At 36.5% G+C, this 22,321-nt stretch overlaps 3 protein-coding genes and 1 long non-coding RNA gene across 15 annotated transcripts; 2 read left to right on the top strand and 2 right to left on the bottom strand.

Moving 5' to 3' along the window:
• The first annotated feature begins 2,176 nt into the window (after positions 1 to 2,176).
• On the top strand, positions 2,177 to 4,729 carry LOC124301238 (transmembrane protein 147). Its single transcript, XM_046756053.1, has 4 exons — positions 2,177 to 2,607; positions 2,828 to 2,966; positions 3,218 to 3,439; positions 3,620 to 4,729. The coding sequence occupies exons 1-4, from the start codon at positions 2,531 to 2,533 to the stop codon at positions 3,869 to 3,871; spliced, it is 690 nt and encodes a 229-aa protein (XP_046612009.1). The 5' UTR covers positions 2,177 to 2,530; the 3' UTR covers positions 3,872 to 4,729.
• On the bottom strand, positions 3,756 to 11,640 carry LOC124301235 (DDB1- and CUL4-associated factor 8-like). Of its 5 annotated transcripts, none has more exons than XM_046756045.1 (15): positions 11,498 to 11,640; positions 10,641 to 10,859; positions 10,104 to 10,361; positions 9,750 to 10,010; positions 9,373 to 9,519; positions 9,027 to 9,250; positions 8,737 to 8,880; positions 8,421 to 8,653; positions 8,088 to 8,253; positions 7,818 to 7,986; positions 7,568 to 7,698; positions 7,142 to 7,261; positions 6,902 to 7,018; positions 6,457 to 6,613; positions 3,756 to 5,136 (listed from the first exon to the last, which is right to left on the bottom strand). In XM_046756045.1, the coding sequence occupies exons 2-14, from the start codon at positions 10,762 to 10,764 to the stop codon at positions 6,470 to 6,472; spliced, it is 2,238 nt and encodes a 745-aa protein (XP_046612001.1). In that variant the 5' UTR covers positions 10,765 to 10,859; positions 11,498 to 11,640; the 3' UTR covers positions 3,756 to 5,136; positions 6,457 to 6,469. The 5 variants fall into 5 exon arrangements, with proteins under 5 accessions (XP_046612001.1, XP_046612004.1, XP_046612000.1 ...); XM_046756048.1 differs by lacking the exon at positions 11,498 to 11,640 and adding an exon at positions 11,289 to 11,491 and having other exon boundaries at positions 3,756 to 5,159; XM_046756044.1 differs by lacking the exon at positions 11,498 to 11,640 and adding an exon at positions 11,289 to 11,491.
• An 861-nt stretch (positions 11,641 to 12,501) lies between these two features.
• LOC124301234 (vacuolar protein sorting-associated protein 35) lies at positions 12,502 to 22,152 on the bottom strand. 8 transcript variants are annotated; one of them, XM_046756042.1, is made up of 12 exons: positions 22,034 to 22,152; positions 19,822 to 20,020; positions 19,524 to 19,647; positions 19,186 to 19,423; positions 18,807 to 19,001; positions 18,620 to 18,703; positions 18,144 to 18,380; positions 14,324 to 14,472; positions 13,704 to 14,190; positions 13,181 to 13,600; positions 12,967 to 13,110; positions 12,502 to 12,889 (listed from the first exon to the last, which is right to left on the bottom strand). In XM_046756042.1, the coding sequence occupies exons 1-12, from the start codon at positions 22,040 to 22,042 to the stop codon at positions 12,710 to 12,712; spliced, it is 2,466 nt and encodes an 821-aa protein (XP_046611998.1). In that variant the 5' UTR covers positions 22,043 to 22,152; the 3' UTR covers positions 12,502 to 12,709. The 8 variants fall into 8 exon arrangements, with proteins under 8 accessions (XP_046611998.1, XP_046611994.1, XP_046611995.1 ...); XM_046756038.1 differs by having other exon boundaries at positions 19,822 to 20,041; positions 22,034 to 22,057; XM_046756039.1 differs by lacking the exon at positions 22,034 to 22,152 and adding an exon at positions 21,549 to 21,970 and having other exon boundaries at positions 19,822 to 20,041.
• On the top strand, positions 19,966 to 22,275 carry LOC124301243 (uncharacterized). Its single transcript, XR_006907434.1, has 2 exons — positions 19,966 to 20,069; positions 20,194 to 22,275. It is a non-coding gene; the product is annotated as an uncharacterized LOC124301243 (long non-coding RNA).
• Positions 22,276 to 22,321: the final 46 nt, after the last annotated feature.

The following is a 22,321-nucleotide window of genomic DNA, read 5'->3' as shown; positions in this document are numbered from 1 at the left end:
CTAGTACACTACCAGTAATAATTTGTAACTGCTTCGACGCACCTTACATCGACAGCTACCACTCTGGAACTGAATACCCTTCCGCCTCGAATCAGTAGATGCAAAGTTGAAGGGGGCTGAAGGCTCCACCCATCGACGAATCCTTGACTGTCTCAAACTTCAAATAGCATCTATGCCGGAGTAACTGAATTGGTTTTTTCTTCGAAACAGCAAGCATCACTGGATATACTGATCGTGAGTCAAACAGTTATTATAAAGCACAACTACAAAAGAATTTCATTTGAATTATCACACTGGTGTAAGGATGTGTAACAAATAACAGTAATAATAAACTAATAACAAATTTTCTTTACCGCAAACAAAATGGCAATAATTTTGCAAATTTCGGAACCTTTTCTGTACCATCAACTCTTTTTCAGAGGGTTGTGGATGCCCCCCTTTTGATATATACTATTTAATCAACACAAATTTGCAACATTTTTTTCTCTTTGTTAAGCCTACAAAATGATAAAAGTTAACGCCCCACGCCATGTTGCCATAGTTTTTGTGCACACCTAATATAACAAAATGACGAATTACTTGTTTATCTAATTCAAAGATAATTGACAAGTGACGATTTACTTTTTCGAATCATAAAATGACCTTGGAATTGGAAGAAAGAATTAAAGAAAAAATAATGAACAAACAAAACAGACAATAAATTAGTGTAGAAGTTTATAAATTAAAGATGTTTTAGCAATCCTCATTAAACATTAGCAAGCGGTATTGATTCACAGGTACAGTAAAAAATAAAAATACAGTTTGATTTTTAATCACTATTAGTTTTTAGCAATGGTATAAAAATTTCACTTTATCTATATAATCTGAATTCCATCTGCTCTAAATACAACTCACTGGGACTCACTGGCACAAATACTATTAAAGTTAGTCATAACATAGCCCGAAGCTGACAGAGCGGAGTCTCCGATGTGACTGAATCACCCTTTCAGCAAGGGTCTACGAATGGAGAATGGCTCCCGTAGCCGATCAGGCGGTCTCACCCAATCGTGTACTCCCACCGACCAATCCCTAGCAAGGTTCTCCGTTCGGAGTGCTAAAAAGAGACGACAGGCTCGTACTCCATCCCTGTTGGTTGGAAGAGCAGCGTCTCCCCATACAATTTACATCAGATCCGACACCTAAAGGGGTGGATTTTTATCGCTAGGCTGGAGCGTAGGGAAAAAGTATTGGCTACGAGGGCTAAGTCTTCAGGAAACTACTTCGATTGTTAAATAACCAGAGAGTAAAGGATCGGTAATGATTTTTTTTTCACGTTTCTTCTCATTACACCTGCAACGGCAAGGATTTTCATGATCAATTATACCACACTCGTGTGACGCAAATGTAGATAGGATATTGAGATAAAGTATAGCATATTTTTTAGATCTTTCAGGACAATACTTATCCTGACATGGAGAACCCTTTTTTATTAACAGCTATTCATTTCAATAGGAAAGGGGTGCCCAGCCTGCTCCCCCTTATAAGGGGTACATGCTTAAAAGGCAAAAGGGTAAAGAGAGGGTTGAGGGCTAGGGTTAACCCTATAGAAGCATAAAAAAGCAGACAAAGTAAAGGCGAAATGTAACATACATCAGTGTACCCTGAAAATTTGGACTCAAGTGATTTCACAGTAGTGAACAAGGTCATAGAAATTGGCTAATCAGGTCCTTTATATGCTCAGTGGATGAAAACAAATTTCAATTCTAATCAATTTGTTAATGATTCTTGATAAGTAACGATAAAAAACAGAGTTCGTGCAGCATAAAAAAGAGTTTCTCTCACTTTGCGTTAAAATAAACAAAGAAATCAGATTCACCGAGAGTAAATTAATTTTCGTTTACTGGGTGGCTGGCCCATAGTTGGCCATACTTACAATTCATCATCGCAATTGAGAATGAAAATCACCGTACACTAACCTCTTCGAGCCGCATTTCTTAGGCAAATAACATTGCAACTTCATTCCTACTTTTTTGGCCTTTTAAATCGAATGAATGTTTTTTTTTCTCCGACGAATCTTTGGTACCGCAGCATTCCCGCCAAAGAGCGTTACTTGCGCAATGAAACATGAACCGCTGATTCTGCGCGCTACTTCTGCGCAACAGCAACGCCACATGGGCAGCGCTATTTGACTGTGAGATACACTATTTTCATGCCAGTGTATTGGCGAATCCGTTTAGAAACACCGTAATCTTGTTGAATAGGGGGGCAAATCCCGTGCCACTGTACATAATAGTTTATAATCTAGAATATGTATGCAAACAGCATCTGTTAGTCTAGAGGATCTTATATTCATACTATAGAGAGTATCTCTATTACTCTCTCACATATTTTGCGGGCAAAAGTTGTGCTTCCGTATTCTAACCTAACCTAACTTGAACCTAAATCTACCTTTCGTGATCTACCTGTATCTTGATCATAAGCTTCTGACTTATAACAAATTCCGAAAACTTTCTTAATTGTATTTGCGCACTGCAACCCCATATCTCTCGATATGACCTTGTATCACTTTGGCAATTGTTTGGCTCTAGTTTACGTCCCATATTATCTGACCTACAAGTACTCCGGCCTGTAAGTATTCACAGAATATTGTTCAATTTCAACCCTGAGACGAATAGCAGTAACAACGAAAAATTCTACAGACTTGAAACTAGGACGTGTGTAAAAACAGGTCTCCAAAATTAACATTGCAACAATTCTATATGCTAAGCTATCATTTCACTTGCAACTTTGATACGTAATAATCAAAAACTCATCCCGATTAGTATCAAGACTTGTCATTTTCCTGCAGGTCAGAATATGGAGCATTTTGGAAATGCATTCAAGCAGGTGGCATTTACATCTTCACACAGCTAGTCAAAATGTTAGCCCTAGCCACATTCTTTCCCACTGCAGATTCGGTTGGGCAAGAAGGTTTTGACATTGTCGGAGTAGGTATAGCAATACTACCAGATTGGAAAACCAAGACACCCAAAATTCATAAAGAAATTTCTATAAAGTTCAGTCACATGCCTATGATATCCTACAATCACTAACCACGTTGGTATTCAAATGAAATTCAGGAAATATTCCAAGTCACGATTACCAAACATATTAAAATGAAATTCTGAAACTTGTTTGCACAAGTTGAAACTTGACTTTCTGTTATGCAATGTACGATCCGATTTCCAATATTCCACAGGAGTTTTTGAAGTCTACAATAGACCTGGCGGATCTAGTCGGAATACTCCTAGTACTTAACGGAATACCTGGCAAAGGTCATGCTAAGGTTTTAACTGCTGGTATAGGATGGGCCGGTGCCGAGGTATTGCTGACTAGATTTTTACTGCTATGGGTTGGAGCTCGAGGAGCAGAGTTTGACTGGAAATACATTCAGAAGAGTCTCGAATCAAATATAAGCTTGGTAATAATATTGTTTCCGAAAGCATTCGGTATTTAGGACAAGTACCCAAGTCTAAAGATATTTACTCTCGATTGAACATTTAACCTAAACGCACCGTAGCGAGTATTTAAGATTTTTCTGTGTTTAAGAATTCCTTCTACTCTGGTTATCTATTCATACTCATTTATTTTTTTACAACAGGTTCAACACATTACAACCGCAACCTTAGTCTGGTTGTGGTCACGGCACGATTTGAGGCGAGGTCTTGTGCCAGTCGTAGTGAGCATGCTTTTATTGACAGTTTATAGATCGCTGATATTAGATTTTTTGAGCTCACTTCTGCTGGCTGGACCCTGGTCATCTCTTTTCATCAAAGCTGTTACAACTTTGTTCATGGGGGCGACTACTCTGCACATGTATGCAGGACTTGCTCAATCAATTGGAATATTCTAAAAATTTGTTGAACGGGTACAACACAAGACTAGCCGGTGTGTGAGCAAAAACACGATCAACGTGGAAAGAGTTCACAAAAAAATCTCAGATAGAATGTGACACTAAAATTTGAAGCACCATTATTGTGTAAGCTTACAGATTCCAATGTTTTGATATAAAATCGCACTAGTTGAATACAACAACTATATGAAAAAAAAAACTTAGTACATTGATACATAGTATAATATTAACAAGTCCTAGTTTGTTACTTATGGTAGAATATTGTTTATTATACATGTGTCACTATTAATAATAATGTATACCGATTTATTATATTATGTCATCCTTTTTCGGCTTGGCGATCCAAGTCTGTGACTGAGGAAAGTGAGATTTAATTAGTCTTCATATAAAAGTTTCCAAGTCAAGAATGGCGAGACTTAAATTCGTTGAAAGTTTCAGATACATATTCATCTTAAATTTTTTTTAGCTCATGGGTAAGTACGTTCCCGTAAGATGGTAGAAAAAGTCGCAAATGTATAAACTTGGTTACTAATACAATTACAACGTATTCGGTTATTGAAAACAACCCTTTATTCAACTTTTCTGTATATCAAAACCCTAAAAACATGTTTATCACAATTTTTAGGGAGAAAAAATACATATAGTGGTAAATCAACCTTATATAACAATGAGAGTATGTACTAACCCCCCCCTCGCAAAGTTCTTTTCCGAATGTAGAGAAACAAATAAATATACATTTGAAAACTACTATTACATAGATATGCGTTTAGTGTGTACTCAAAATCTACTCTACCGCATTATGTACATTCCTATAACATGCACTTTCAAATGAAAACTCTTGACAAATGACAGTAAAAACCAGCTTTCGAGAAATGTATTTTCCTTAAATTTATACACGACAGTTTTCAATGCATTGTGATTGTACCTATATACGACTCCAGATTGTTTCAAATAATTTTGGCACGAACAGAAATATTTAGTAATTGTTGACTTTTATCATTGTTAACAAATGCCTGAATTTATGTAAGTGTTGAAGAAATAGATTCATGGTAAGACTAACTTTCTATTAAACTTATTATTTGAATACACTTATGAATAAAGAACAACTTAAAATACCAACCAACCGTAAACTGTGATCCAGTCCATATTTGTTACACATCATAGTACCCATTGTATACAACAACGGTTCAGTCTTTGGATGCACAAAAAATAAAATCCATTGATGATTTTTTACCAATGCAATGTAAATACACATCGCAATGCAGCTAGAATATAAGATTGAAGAAAACTATAAAAGTATTAAATTTCGTCCGTTCGGAGAATAGAGTACCCAGATAACCATATTACAGAAATAACCATTTGTTAAAGCTGCTAATGAATTGAAAATATTTACATAAATTTTATTGTCGTAAGTGTCTTCATTCGAATATTTGTTTTCCATCAATCTATGACAGCCATTGATTGTAGGAAGAACTGGAAATTATGCCAACAATCAAACGATGAATTTTTAAATCAAGACAGCGTGCTAGCAGTGAATGGTGCATTGAATGATTTGAGCCGCAGCATGTCCATAATATTCCAATGATAATATGCTAGCATGTTTTTTATATTAATGATGGGGTAATATTTATAAATAATTATAATTGTAGTATTAACGGAATAAATTTATGATCTTTCCTTTCACTTTGCACCCATGTTGATATTTTTTATTCGTCCATCTTGCATTATTGTTGCCCAGATGATTTCAATACACCAAACTACCTGACGTACGAACCCAAATGTTTGAAAATTCACTAAATTGTGGCTCGGTAGGAGACTTGAATTCATAGAATCTAAAAGACCTATGTATCTGTTTTCCAGTGATTCCACCTTGAACGTTGAACCTTACGATCAGATTCAAGTCTTGCTTCAAGAGCTAAGCTACACAACAGTTGAAAGGAAATGCTCTGTAAGTCTTACATTTCATCCTCTAAATAGCTTGACATAATTGTGAAAATCGCGAACAAGCGTCTAATAAATTCAATGTTTAATGTACGCATGATGTACTTCGAGTCAATTTCGGTTTCAAGGAGGAAATGCGTTGTGTCGCTTGCGTCATATTTTTAAATGTAGGTTGGAAATTTATAAAATCCTTTCATAAACTCATCGTAATCTAATTCATCTCAGATACCTGACTATAATATTTATCTACAAATATAGTTATAATAAATTGCATTTTCTGTAAATCCCTCCCAGTAGTAAGCGAAAATTAATTGCTACAAAAATTACAGCTAAATGGCGAGATTATTCGAGTTAACAATGTGACCGTTTGAAATGAATTTTAGTTGTTTGTCGCAAATCTCAAGATGGTAGCTTCATGCTGGCATAATTACACTTTTTTCCAGTGAACGAAATTACTGGCATATAGAAAATTGCGAGTCGTTTGGACGCGAGGTTTGCATACTGGAGATACCTATGAATATCTGGGTATCTGGGTTTGGGAATAATGAATCCACATCTACTGTACTAAATCATTTCTACACCGTAGGTACTTATTCCGTCAGAAAATTGTATTACAGTTATAACATTATGCTGCACAAACTCACCATGGCATTGAATTTAAGACGGAGAACACTGCGGCCTCTCATCACTCTCGTCTTCTGATGCGCTGTTACTGTGACTTGACGTATTGTCACTGGATGTACCAGCATCTTCACCGTCTTGCGCATCACCAGACCCTCGACCTGACCCCCGAGCACGGACCTATTCAATACAGAAAGAGGTCATACGTACTTAATTCTGCGGGGTCCAAACTGCTGGTACAGGCTACCACTGTTTTTCTATTACAAAAGTCCCTGATTTTTTCCGTTTTCCCCGGTTTTCAGATTTCGCGGTCACACTATCATATCCTCAATAATCAATACTGTTGTAATGTATGATTGACGTATTATTTTAGTGTATTCCACTACTCCTAACATTACGGGTAGTTTATTTTCAAGGAGCAGAAATAATTGTTGATTCCGAATCAGTTCAAGATTCAAAACAACTCACTCTTGGTTCTTCACTTTCTCTAACGTGTCTCCATAAAAACCAGAGCAACTGTCCATCAAATGCATCTGGATCCCTGGACATGTCTCGCTCTCTGCTCCTCATGTTATACTTGATGCACTGGAAATTTTTATTATAAATTCATTTTTATTATAAATACATGTCTACAAAAAGTTTGTTATACAAGAATAACTAATACAAAAGCTAATGCTTGTTTCTATGTAAAATCATTCAACACTTCACCGTTTCCAAATCCTTCATAACTGGTGGTTTCTCGCATGATGGGACCCACACTTTAACATCATAGTCTAATCCACTAGTAGCTAGAACTGGAATGTGCGGATGTGGTTCTAGCCGATTCACCTGCAATGAATTCATGTTTTGGTAAGTTTGGGAGGAAAATCAAACTCATAAAAATCCAAGTCCGGTTGAACTTCCACAACTTCTTGCATTCTGACTTTTTATGTAACCCTTCTTATCATTACACACATCACTTTACGCATGTGTAGTTCATTACTACCCGACTGTAGTTTAGTAGTAGAGATATATACCTAATACGGAATGCCGAAAAGTTATGGAAAGTATGGAAACTACTGGGCGTATTATTTCCCACTACTTGTTTACACATCTTCATATACTGAAACGGTTGTTAGATTAGATACTACATACCACGCCATTCTCATCTCCAGTCATCCACTGCACAATCGCCTCAGTATTCTTCTCCCAAATAAAAATGTTACCACAATCAGAACCTGAGATAACAAATTCACTTTTCGGCCCAAAGAAATTCACTCCTTTTACTGAAAATTATAATTGCCATTTAGAAATATGACATCTTGTAAGAAACATGTTGTTCTGAAATAGGAATTTCAAAAAAGCAACATTTCTTCAGCTAGATATTCTTAGTTACAATACCCACCCGTTGCATTATTTCGATGGCCCTGATATCTGTGAGCAAAATCTCCAATTGAAAATGGGAAAAGAGTATCAAACAAGTATATATCTTCATCATTATAGGATGCTACGATTTCTGATCCGTTATAGTTGTATTTCACTGAAGTGACATGGGCATGACTTTTGTTATTTTTCTGCAATAACATGATTATTTATAATTATTTTATTTAATTAATACCAGGTTATTAGCTTGTTGAATCTTGTACAGAACAAATGATACATCCAAAATACACACCAAATGTTTCGGGCAAAGCTTGTACAAGGGTGTAGAAACTTTCCGTTTATCATATAAACGCACATATTGATCTCGTCCACCTAGGCAAAATTCGTTACTATTGAATGGATTCGAATTGATGCTGTATAACGCGACTTGCGATTGGCCTTCCTTCACTGTCAAGAGTCTAGAACGATATTATTTGCTATTCCTTTTTGCTTTTCCTGTTGCTTTCGTGTATAAATTTTGTTAAGATTTCTTCTCAAAGATACAGAATGAACTCTGCGTTAGTTCAATACATTTGAATGTCGAATTAATTTTCAATAGTCATTAAGAAATGTACACTGGACTTACGTTGTAGGTTTGTTCTGGCGTATATCAATTGCGAATACTTTGGCATCTTCACCAACAGAAAGTATTACGTGTGGTATTTCAGGATGAATCGAGAGCTTTGTAGCTGGGCCTTGGTGAGCTGCAAGTCGCCGCGAATAGTCTACCGATGATTTATGGAGATCCGTTAATCTGACATGTCCATCACGTGCACACGTTACCATCAAATGTTCAGATGGCAAAGGCAACCACGATGCCTGCAGATGTAACATTGTGTTGTACTATAATTATGTTAAATTTCAATGGAATACATTTGAGATGAGAGATTGGCAATAATTACCTGAAATACATTACTTGTATGACCAGTTTTAAACGATTCATGTTTCTTTCCTAATGGCCAATCCCATATAACTACCATCAAATCGTCAGAACCACTAGCCAAATAATTCCCTCTTTGGTTAAAACTTAACGTATTGACACAGCCCTGATGAGAATAATTTCAATATTATACTGTGATCATAGTTTTTGTTTAAAAAAGAAAATTATGCTCTTACGAGCTACATAAGAAAAAACTTATTGCTGATAATTTAGTATTCGTGCAGACGAAACAGTAAACATAATAAAGCAAACCTTGTGTTCCTTTAGTTTGTACATAAGTTCTAGTCGTTCTACAGTATGAAGCGAGCCATAGAATCTGCTCTGGAACAGTCTGTTGCAACCAAGTTGCCGGTTGATCAGTTCGGGAACAATAAACCACTGGGGTTTTGGTTTTTCTTTAGACAGAACTGGGTGGACTGGCTCATTAGAGCTCATCGACTCACTGGCTGACGTCCATTCATTGGAGTTGTCATCGCCTACATAAAAGATATAGGTTGCAGCAAGTTTGTTTTTCATAATTTAAAGCCTTAGAGTTGATGATTATTATCAAGGTAACAACAATGCCAGCTTATTATTTTTTAGTATTGGCACCACCAACCGGTATGATCATCCTCCTGCCCTTCACTATTTTCTTCCGATTCATCATTGGTGTCTTCGGCAATATCCAGATGTGAACTCAAATTTGACTCTTCATTCACAGTTGACGGTAGATCATATTCACTTTGGGCAACATCCCCATCAATGGCTAGAAAGAATAAGTTAATCGGGAAATTTTCAGCGCTGTTTTGTAAGGTCAAGGAATTATTTTCTATTACCAATTAGGTCAGAAAAAACTACAAATGCAATTCTTATAAAATTGTGCAATGTTTCTTAGTAATGTGACCATAGCTGAATGAGATTTTTTCACCAAGTTTATCTTCACATGCTGCGTTAAATGTGACTTAATTTTCAAAACGGGTTTTATGGGAGACTCACCTTCCGTCTCTTCACCAGTTGATTCACCAGTGAGTACATCATCCGAACTATCGTGAGCCTCATCCTGTACATTCTGTTTGACACGATAGTTTCGTTTCCTGACTTTTGACTTCAGCTTGTGAAATTGTGTTGGAACCTCATTCCTAGAATTAGCTTCTCGGGACCCATTTATATTTTCATCTGTTTTTTGACGTTTACTAGAGTCTGTATCCAAACTGTACTTCGATTCATTATTTGAAAGTCTATCACCATCCTCTTGGCCTGTACCAAGTGAATTCATTTTGTAATCAAACCATTCAATTTTCGTCATATCAGTTTTTAATGTATATCGAAGACTGCAAGGCCGATATTTACCTTCTGAAATTCCTCTTTTTGACTGAGTAAACTCGCCAATAGAAGTTGTTGTTCCTTGATCCTTTGAATCCAGCCCACTTTTCATCAAATTCGACTCCTCAGATGGTTCTACCTGTTGCGGACTGTCATTTGTAACCATTTCTGAAGGCTGCGGCCACATTTCGCCCACCTTACTATCATCTGTCTTCAGAGAATAATGTGACTTTTCTGTAATGTGAACCCTGTCGTCCTTATTTTCAGTAGATATTGCCTGTGCTGCTGTAACATTATCGATGTTTAGCTCACTAGTTTCTGTTCATCATTAGATTCAGAATCTAACTCTGTTAGAAACTGATTAATTTTTAAATATGAGTGGCCAAAAGAGTTTTTAGTTTCATTGATCAAAACTAATTTCATGATAAAATCTATAACAACAATCATTCTTATAAGTATTCTTATAAGTATTTCGTACTATTGTGACAAAAGATTTTTATCCTTAGCCAGCATTTTGAAATCTATAATTTAGAAATAGTCGAGAGTGCTATGAAGTTATGTTACCGTTATTTTCGTTTTTATTGGCAACAGTCTCTGCTATCACTTTATTGATTCCATTCAACTCAGTTTCATGACTTTTTGATTTTCCTGTTCCGCACATAAGTTCGTCATCGTCTTCACACTCCATTATTTCAACTGGCTGTTTAAAATATAAGTTTGGGGCTTCGATTTGGATATTAGATCACAGAAATAGTAGCAACATATGGATAATGTTGACTGAATCTAGAATGACACATCAAATTGTTCTTATATTTTTTAGTTATGATTTTGAACAATGTTCACTGTATGGCATAAGAGACTTGCAGTCTTGTTTGCAAAAATAATAAACTGCGGAAAACCTGTAGTGGCACACTGAAGTACCTTTCACGGTACATTACACATACAACTCACATCATCTAACGTAATTTCGCTTTCAATAATTATATCAATAATTGATTTGCAGCAATATCTACGATATATTACCGTATTATGGTGTGATATGGATATTTCACTAAAATTTGGTGTTTGACGTGATAACGGACGAATGATCTTAATCGAAAAATACATCATTTACAATTGCGTATGGATCGCAAAATAGCAGGCTGCATTCAAGACAGTTCTAATTCTTACAAAGGATAATAAGATGTAAGCCACCTATTTAATTATACTTGCCTAGTTACAAGAAAAATTCAGAACGTAATCACGAAGTATAAGAATTGCATCTTCTTACTGTGTAAGTCTATTTATTTATCTATTCACACACGCAAGTTGCCGCTAGCCAGAATTACTGAATACAAGATAGAAGATACACATAAATAAAACACCGTTTACACAGATCGTTTTGGTTTTCATTTACGTAAACGTCTTCGCTAACAGCTTACCTATAAATAATATTCGTTCAGACATTCGGAGCCACTGCATGGCACCGTTGTCGTACGGTTAAATCTAGATTTACGGATAGAATTAACCAATCGCAACAGCGATAAACAAGAATGCACGAATACAATTGTCGTTGTGATATGTAAAGACCACCAGTCTGGTTAAATTTTTCACCACTGGTGGGTCCGAAAACGAAACAGCTATCTGCAGTTATTTTTCTTGTGAAACTGCATATCGCGGTCGATAAAGGATGAAACTGATATGCCCATGGACGCGCAATATTCTGTGATAAACTGGTGTACGGAACCCACAAGCTTCGTATATCTTTCGTCAGCGGAGCCGTAGTACATTCCGTACAATTCCGCAGAGAAAGCCACAGTGTGATGAAATGGAAAATGAAATAGTGAGCTACCTATGTTTAAGGGAAAAAAAATGCACGTCAGCTTGCAGGCATTTTCTACCAAGGGCGGGCAACCTCCGGTCAATACTTCAGCCAACGTCCAGGGAAAGGATCCGGTAGCTAACGGCCGATTAAATTTTTCTTGCCAGATAAATGCGTGCGCATTGATCCACAGATGACATCATTTTGGAAGTTGGAAAAACGATAGTTACGCGCTTACCCGCCGAGTATATTACCCGACACCTTACCTGGAAGTCGGAATATCTCGACCTAAAAAGAACCAGCCTAATGGGAGTTGGCGTATAAAAGCAGAATTGAATGGTAAGCTATCGACAATTCAAGTAGCCAGAAAGTATGCATAGCACAATACCGACATGATTAAGTGATGTACCGATGTTATTGTCTTATTCGCTTCCACATCGGTCTTTAGACGGAGATAGAAAAGCCACCGCTACAGGCGTGTTACTTTATCCGCCTATGCAATACTCTCGAATTGCAAATATTACCAACTTCGCCTACTCCGGCCCCCGAATCTAACAGAACATTATCTAGGGCTAGCTCGCGCTTTGTTAACGTATGGTTAATCAATGGATACATTTTCCATTGCCGGCATGATCACAATATAAGATGGTATATTATTGCAGCATTTTATACATAATTCGGAATGCTATAGCTGAGATAGGTTTAATTATCGGTTAGTTTATCATTTGATTATTTTAATTCATTTTATACAGACTCATTTCAGGATCATTATCACAATGAAAAACTATTTACAATGATTTCATCATAAACGGGAAAAAATCTTAAATTTCGATTACAGTACGAGACCTTGATACGATGGACCTTCCGATTCGGGAGACTCCATCCGGTTCCGAAGGTGTTCTAGAGTATTTGCTAAATGTTTTTGAATCTGTTCCGTTTCTTCGCTAACCTCGAGGTTTGGCAATTCCTCCCTTATCTTGGCAATCACTTGGTTCAAAATTTGTACGCTCAACTGAAATAATGTTGTTTTACAAAATGATTCATTCGGCAAGTACCTAACTATTGTAAGTAATATTCGCATTATCTTACCGCTGCATTTCCTTTTTCGTAAAAGTAAATATAATGATTAAGCAATTCAACAAAAAGTTGAACTTGGACAGACGTATCCATGCACTGGCTCGCTATTCTAATTCCCTTTTTCAAGCAATCCAGTACTTTGTTCCCGTCTTGCATCTGGAAGAATGTGAAAGATCTATGATATATTTGTATCTAATTAAAAAACAGCGTAAATGGGAGAAAATACCTCTTTACCACCAGTGGCAATTGACTTTCCAGACCAGAATATGTGGGAACAAGTAGACACCCCTCTGCATTGATCTGGCTTCTTCAGTAACTTGCTAGCGTAAAGTGCACACTGGTTTCTAACTGGTTCAGCATTCTCTTCGGAAAAGCAACTCATTTGTTCGAAAGTTGCGATTATAAGTGTAATGGCAGCTAACTGGGCTTTCGAATCGCTAATCTCATCTTCGTAAATGGAGAAAGCTTGACTCATAAATTCATAGGCGACTGTTTCGAAGTTATCAAAGCGAATTTCACCAATAGCAATGGCTCCTTGGAGAAAAAGCCGAAGTGGAAGTTCGGCAAGCTCGGCTTTCATCAATGCGGTGATTGTCACGTGACAGAATTGAAAGATTTTCTGACACTTTTTCTGCCACATGTCATCCTGGAATGAATAATAAAAAAACTAGAACTATTCTTTCAGTTAGTCGGACTAAAATATCAAGCCTTCAAGAATAATTAGATGGAACAAATGAATAACGGCTCACTTGATCTTTCAGGCTCTTGTAGGTAAAGGCCAGCTGATAAGCTTGAAACACGATGGGTGGGAGAGTGTACTTGATTCTCTTATTTCCACCAGTACTGAAATGTTTTCTTGCTGCACTCAAAATCATGTATTGCTGGTCAGCAGTTTCCGATTTAAAATGATGAATCAGTCTACCAAGAAGGCCCTGTTCTTCGGCAAAATCTTCGGGATCTTCTTCAATAGTTGGTTGGTCTGGTTGGTCTTGAACCAGAGGAGAAACCATTGACAGGACAGCGTCGACTTGTTCTTGCGCAGGTATCAGGGTTTCATTATCCAAGATATTCGTGATTATGTAAACAGCCAATGATTTCCTTCCTTCATAATCGAAGTATTCCAAAAGTGGTGCAAAATGTTCGAGTTTCAAAACGGTCAGTATGTTCTTATAGTTATCGACAGGTATTTTCACCAGCCTGGATAATTCCCTTGAAACTGCACTGTTGTATTCTAATCTGTGGGAAACAAAACGTGAATCATTAAATCCGTCAACTTTGTAATCAGACATTCGAATCCATGTACGCGCACTGTTACAGTAAACTCGAAATAACGCTCGGAAAAACAAACGTGATAAGACTTCTTACTGACCTTTCAATATTGAGCTTCTGGAATATTTGCACCGTGGTTGACAAAACCTTGTCGATGTAATCAACTCTGTCTGGATAACACTTGTGCGCTAAATTGATGAGCGCTACTTGGAGCGACACAATGTCTTCGGGTGGCATGTCTTGCCTGGTCTGTGAGAATATGATAAATGAAGAGATGTGCATTGAAGTACACATGACCCGTGTCTGGTACAAGTATATATGTGTATGAAATTGACAATACTATCTGCTGTTTACTTAATTGTGAGATAATGGGACCTATTATTTTTCTCTCTCATATTAAGACAGAGAGACAAACGAAAAAAACATCCAATAATTTGTAGAATTTTTTTTTTGAAGGGTAAGAATTCTCGACCTCGTGTATAATCTATTATTGAATCTTGGTGAGCGGTCAATTATATATAAACGTATTTTTTGGTAACGTTTCGGCCCGGATATGGGCCCTCCTCAATACGATTTATTTATTTAACTGTCAAGAACAATATAAATTTTTTATAAGAAAAGTACAATCAGACATTAAATACTGTAGATGTAATACTCTTAAGGCTATTGTATATTATGGGTTAGAGAGTACAATTTTGATTAATTGAAAATAAAGATAGGTTTAGAGAGTAATTTACCTTTTTATAGTTAGGGAACTAAGATACAGTCGAATTCATAAAATACATTTTGTCGAGACAACGTTCTTCGAGTAACGGTAGTCATTGTCGGCTCCTCCGGTTGTTTAAAGTGTAGGAGTTACAAATTGGAGGTAATTAATTAAAAAGATTAAAAAACTATGTATCATCACTGTCTATAGGTCAATGTAATAAAAAGGTTTTAAAGAAGGTTTTTATAGCAGTTAAATTAGTTTACGCAATGTCCAAGAAAGTGGTACTGGGATCTTTATGACTCTGTTCTCCATGTCTAACAATAATTTTGTTGAACCGGTTGGTTCAACTGGTGAATAACGACTGATGGGAGAAACAAACATGACCCAGAGTGAACGTGAACCAGATATAAACATATATACAAAAAAACAGAAAAAAATGATGTAAATAAAACTGTGCCATGGGGACAATAATTTTATGTGTATAGTTAAGGTTAAACAATATGTAAAATGTGGGCAGAGATTAGCGGTTTGTAAATATTACTAAGATGTTCAACATCTTGTCTAAGGTTAACGGAATTAGTGTGTCCTACAATATTGCACATTTCTAGTAATAACCTTTTATAATAATTAGGTTCTTCACAAAGGATGTTTGTATTGTCGTAGCTAAAAGTATGTTGTTGGTCACATGTTTTGTTAGAGCAGTGTGACATTCTTCATCCTCATGTACATTGCGTTGATGTTCTTTGATTCTGGTGTTTAGGTGGCGGCCAGTTTGTCCGATATAAACTTGATTGCAATCATTGCAAGGTATTTTGTACACAACATTGGATCGTTTGCCCATGGGGATCCTATATTTTGTACACAACATTGGATCGTTTGCCCATGGGGATCCTATCTTTTCCCGAATCAAAGACTATTTGTAAGTCTTTTGAATTTTTTCCCACGAACTTGACATTGTGTTTGGTAAATAGGCGGTTCAGTGACTCAAAGAAACCAGATACATATGGGATGGAAATAAATGTAGTGGCAGGTCTATTGTTGTCGCCTGCGGGAGCAGAGTCAATATTATTGTCAAGTAAGTTGTTGATATGGGAGCGTCTCTTACTTATATGTTTGTGTAATAGGCCGTGAGGATAATCATTCCATCTTAATATATTATATATGAGTGACAGATTTTTTTCATGGAATTCTGTACTTCAAAGTTTGATGGCTCGGTCAACAAGATTAAAGATGGTGCCTATTTTGTAGGACATCGGGTGGTGGGAATTAAAATTCAAATATCTTTGAGACCAGGTTTTTTTGTGGAACCAATCTGTTTTGATTTTAGTGTTGTTGTGTATCAGCAATAAATCTAGGAAATTGATGGCGTTATTATCTTCTATTTCAATGGTGAATTGTAGTCGTGGATGATATTGGTTGAAAATATTCAGTGTGTAATCTATTTTTTCTTTAGGGACTGCAGTTGGAATATCATCGACATATCGGAAGTAGAAAGGTAAATCAAAATCTAGATTGCTGATGCATGACCTTTCTAGGTCTTCCATTACAAGATCTGACAGAATTGGAGAGAGAGGGGATCCCATGGGCAACCCGAATTGTTGTGCATATGTGTCATTGTTAAATTTAAAGATTGCCGAATCGAAACAAATGTTTAACGCTTTAACTAGTTCACTAAGTGGAATTGGGATCTTTTTATCTAGAGAGGCCCAACGGTTTTTTACTGTGTGCATAGCAAGGTCTGTCGGAACATTGGTGAAAAGAGATATTACATCTAGCGATATTAGAATGTAGTTGTCTGGAATAATCAATTTTTTTATTGTTTCAACTAAAGTAAAGCTATCTTTGACTCTGGAGGTGGGGGGGATATTTGTGGTGAGCCATGAATTGATTAACTTGGATAAGGCGTAAGTCGGGCTATTGACAAAAGAGACTATAATTCGTAATGGGACTTCTTCTTTATGGATTTTAGGTAGCCCATATGCGCGTGGGGGGACACTATTGTAGGTAGAGATGCTTCTGTGTATGTTTTTGTTTATTAATTTGGAATTGAACCAATTGAAAGTGAGTTTGTTCACCCTAGTTTGTAGGGAGTTGCAAAGGTCGTATCTAGCAATTCTGTAGGTGTTAGTGTCCGAAAGCTGTTGTCGCATTTTGTTATTGTAAGTGTCTCTATGCATGGCTACTGACGTATTGCCTTTATCCGCTTTTAAAAACATGATGTTCGGGTTGTTTTTTTTAAATAACATGGTATCACGAATTTTTTTGTCTGTGACTAAATTATTGTTGTTATTTCTGGGGTACTTTGGGAAATTAAGAACTCTGTTAGTGAAATCTAATCTTACTTGGTTTCTTGAGTCGGTTGGAAAACTCGTTATTTTTGCTTCAAAGTTGGAGATGAGATTGAAACCCATAATATATAACAGCCTTAAGAGTATTACATCTACAGTATTTAATGTCTGATTGTACTTTTCTTATAAAAAATTTATTTTGTTCTTGACAGTTAAATAAATAAATCGTTCTGAGGAGGGCCCATATCCGGGCCGAAACGTTAACAAAAAATACGTTTATATATAATTGACCGCTCACCAAGATTCAATAATAGAATTTTTTTTTTTTGCTTTCCACCGTTTACCCACTCAATCAAACTATAATTGAACCAATACACATTTAGACTATGTGCGCAAGCCTCGGTTAACTGGCAATGATCGCTAGTGAGAACCTCACACATGCGGTGGTCTCACTATGATTTCTTTGAGCTTTCAGTGCTGTATCTCCACAATTTCTGAAGGTATGAGTAAACAGAGTTCAATGCACAAATTTTTCATCGTTCTCAGACTTAAACTAGATGAGTAAGTATTGTTTAGGATATAAAATCATGGTACTTTTCAGTAACGAGTACATGTAGTATCTGGTCATCACAGAACGACTTGAGAATTTTATAGGTTCAAAAAATCGGGGAATCATTTCAATCTTACCAATTCCATAAATTGCATTTACCAATTAGAATTATATCACAAATTAAAATATAACAGTTCTCTTCTTCATCAAGTATATACGTTACAAAATTCCACTTTCTTTCACATCTCAAATAAAACCTACATTTATTTCATATATGCCATTGATGATGTTTATGTTGGCAAGTAGTAAAAAATTTCAAGACTTTTGGTTCAGTTTGACATTGTAAGAAGTTACGATTTATTTTGGTTATTACCTGAATGATCGTCGCCACTTGGTCACTAAATACATCGAACAATTTCACATCCGTTGGAATTCCTTGAAGTTGACTTGGGCTTCCTGGTCCACCGACTCCATCTGATCGCTGACTGAAAGCGGCCAGTCTGTCAATCAATGAAATAATGATGTTCTTTACATTTACACCATTTTGCAGCTCGGCACATGATTTCAGAAACGCATTCAGCGTTTGTAAGTGAAATTCATCAGGAAACACCTGGAATAAAAGGAGAATCAATTCCATTATTTTGTAGAAAAAGAGATTCTCGATGGGAAATATAAAAAAACTGGACTCATTTGCGCACACTTTTTTTTTTTAATTTCACAAACAATTCGATTCTGATCATTTCCAAGTAATTCAAAGATTGGACGAATTAATTTTTATGTTTACAAGGATCACAGCATATTCAAACGGCGACATTTGAGAATTCGGAATTAATTTTCTATCTCATTCACCTGAATTATGCATTCCATGAGGTATTCCTGCGCGATTGCATCCCTGCAGCTAACAACCTGTTCTAATATCCCTGGTAAAACCAGCTGTAAGAAAATTAATGATGAGTTTAAGAAAAGAGTGTAAGAAAAATTCTGTTATGAAATACAAAACAGATTGAGAATGGATAGATGCAAAATATATGAAAACCTTCTTGTATTTGTCAAGGGTAACCGTCTCTAACTGGCTGAGTCTGACTAAATTTGTTCCGACCAGGATCCGTAGCTCTTCGCGTTCCCTTTCTCTTCTTTCCCTGTCTCTGCTGTGACCCTGATGCTGCATTCTGACCCACAGCTTATTCATTTCAGCAAAGTTCATCAACACAAAGTCAATACTGTCTCGTACCTGATACAACATGAATAATGATATGAACATGTGAGAAATTCATGGTACAAGGAGCGATAAACGGGTTAGATATGACAAAGCAGCTGAAGCAGGTTTTAGCGATTATAGCTCAGTTTGAAAGCTTCAAAAGTATGAATAGAATGGTAGCTTTGAAGATAATGACTCTTAACAAACAACACACTACCTGCAACAGCAACATTCCCGGGAAACGCTCTCGCGTACTCACCGTGCCCTCTTGTTCAACTCCCTCAGCTACGTCAGGCAACACGTTTCGTGTGCATTGTAGTAAATAATTTCTTAAAAACAACCCTCTCAATGGATGCTGAACTCCACGGCACATTTCTACTAAATCACGCAGTAGATCTCTCTTCAAGCAGGGATTTGTCTTAATATAAACTAGACCGACCGTTATGAGTAGATACCTGTAAGAGCAAACTATCAGTTACCAAACTAAGCCAAATATTCTATTGCATGCTTAACTTTCAAATTTTCAATTTGACCTCAAAATTTCTCTCCACTCACAATCTAGGTACAATATTTCCAGCATATTGAACAAGCTCATAGAGATCTGCAACTTTTCTCCCTTTCTGAAACTCATCTAGTAAGTAAAGTTCCAGATGTCGAAGCTCGTCAGTTATCGCCATGTCTGTTGACGTGCGGCATCAGGAAAAACACAAGGAACTTTGGACAGTTAATATTTGTTCCAAATGAACAAAGGTAGATGTAACGCATAGTTGAAATTTATTTAGAATATTTGAAGGCATCTTTAGGAAATAGAAGTTAATGTGAAAATGTATGCGGCATGGTATAAAAAGGATACACAGTTCATAGTAACTCTTGGGACTCAGCAGCGAGGTGCGGAGCTCTCCCAGCATGGTCGAAGCATGTTTTAGTGCATCCATGAGCCTGGATTTATCTAGGCAGTGCTTCATCTGAAAGGCCTGAACCTTAACAACACCGACGGCATCCTCCAATAGTTTTTCTTGCTCCTCAACGCCAGTCATGGTTGGTGTCATTGGCTGCGAAAAAAACAGAGATACCTACCGATGCCAAGTAGCACCATGCAAGGTCAGCCAGTCAAATCAAACGTGCTGTTATTCTACATGGAATCTACTCTATTTATGTCTCTATTTAAGCATTACTCATGGACTCTACTGCAACCAAAACAAAAATTCTATATAACTGTTCACAGAATCATCTACCTGGATAATACGCATGCTTATCAAGTTTACGATGAATACATCCCAGCACTCTAAAATGGATGAAAAGTTAGTGACAGTTGGAGATTCATAGAAAGGTGGTTGATGACTGTTATTTTGTGTCTACAATATGATGACTTCATAATCAAAAATAGTAATATATCCAATTCCTTCTGGACATTGGATGAGATTTAAAAAAAAGTTATTAGAAATTCTTAGTTTTCCAGTACTCCAACTCCGACAGGGTTCTTCATAGTTTTTCTAAACTAATTCTAAGATCACATATTATCGGTTATATGAACAGAAAAAATTTGATGTTCCAAGACAAGATATTTTTAAATGATGAGGAAAACTTGCACCAAACTCTTACATGAGCATTTCACCACTCAACTACTTGGGCACTGTAGCATGAATGCATCGAAAGGAAATGCCAGATTGCAAGGGGTTCTTACTAATTTCTAAAAAAGTTATTAACAGCAAGTGACTATTAAATTTTGGATTGCACACTTAAAATCAAAATCGAATCATAAGAAAATAATACTTGTCTTTGTATACTTCCAAATTTGGTAAAACATACAGCTATCTCGAAAACAAACTGTATAGTTTTGCATACAACATTTCGGCTGTCATAACAATACGCCGTTGTTTACAAGCCACTGAGGTTTGAACATGAATTAGCAGCCTTGAAAACAATCCCTTAGCTTAATAACTCTTGTAGTTATTATCCTACTACAATAATGTTCTGTGAAATAGTACGAAGAAACAGACTACTACTGGTTGCAGACTCGCAAGCTCAGTTTGCTCGAATGACAATTCGTGAAAGCAATTGATCATTGTTGCGTGACAGGGAAAAGGTAAAAAAAAAAAGCATATTTACCGACTTAAACTTAGTGTAAGCTGAATGAGAGTGCAAAGAACCAAGTTTCTATGTCATAATAGGTGTCCATAGATTAGTAACGGATTGTAGGTTAGGGCGAGGTGAACATAAAATATAAAAATATTACGTTAGAATCAGATCTGAACTGCCATCCCCAGTCCATCATTTATTTATCAACAGCCAGATTCAGTTCTGAGCCAATCAATAAAAATTCGTAAAATGGAATTAAAAAATAATATGTTGTTCGTATAAGAAGATGGATGATTGGTACTGACGGATAATGAAGGTTATTGGAATTTAACCTATGACGATGATATAAGTCAATAGCGTAAAGCACCATTCGAAGAACATAAAAAATGAATCATCGATACATTATGGGTATCATATTACTTTGCCGCGTACTTCTACCAGAGTTGGGAAATACGGGCTGCATTCCAAGGAGCATTACACCAGTAAAACACTTGAGCTCACCATTTTCTATATCTTTTCTTTTTCGTTTGTGCCGTCGATATCTTTGTTTCTCAGTTAATTCAAGTATTGTTTTCTTCAATAAACATTGAGAAGCATCGATCGTGTTTTATTTTAAGACAACAAAATGGCACCCTCACATTATTTTACCCAGCCAAAAGTTTATCCCTATAGATTAGGTATACGGGAGTAAAACGGATTTACAATCTTCAAATGATTCAAATGTTGGATTCTGTTTTTTTTTTTTTTTTCAAACCCGATATTTACACGCGACTCCGTTATTTTAGACCTGCGGGTCAATACGAAACGACGGCCGACGAGTGACAGATCGACACGTGAAACGCCGCCAAACGTCTGTCACTTCCTATATCAGCTATAGGATATGTAGGTTGCCTGGCGGTTGGTTGGTATGTGTGATATGTGCGATGTGATTATCAAATTAGGATGGTGAACTTGTTACGAGTACATACAATGCATCCATAGCTTACATTATGCATGTTTAGTACGCGTTCCACGATACTCGATGCTCGTTGCTAGTTGGCTCCACTTTTAAAATCATCTTCTACCATACATATTTGTATGATGTTACGTACCTAGCTGATATGTAATACATTGACCAAGGCTAGGTGAGAGTCGCCTCATCGTTGGGGGTCGCGTTTACTGGAACTGTCCCATAGATTAGAGTTTTATGAAAAGTCCCGTATTTTTGTAAATTTATGGTAAATGCGCGCAAAAAAAAAAAATTTATTGCTGTAGTTTTAACGGTGATTGAAGGT

This window comes from Neodiprion virginianus, chromosome 3 (assembly GCF_021901495.1).
Source record: "Neodiprion virginianus isolate iyNeoVirg1 chromosome 3, iyNeoVirg1.1, whole genome shotgun sequence".
NCBI classification, from domain to species: domain Eukaryota; kingdom Metazoa; phylum Arthropoda; class Insecta; order Hymenoptera; family Diprionidae; genus Neodiprion; species Neodiprion virginianus.
This window is presented reverse-complemented; position numbering and strand designations above follow the sequence as displayed.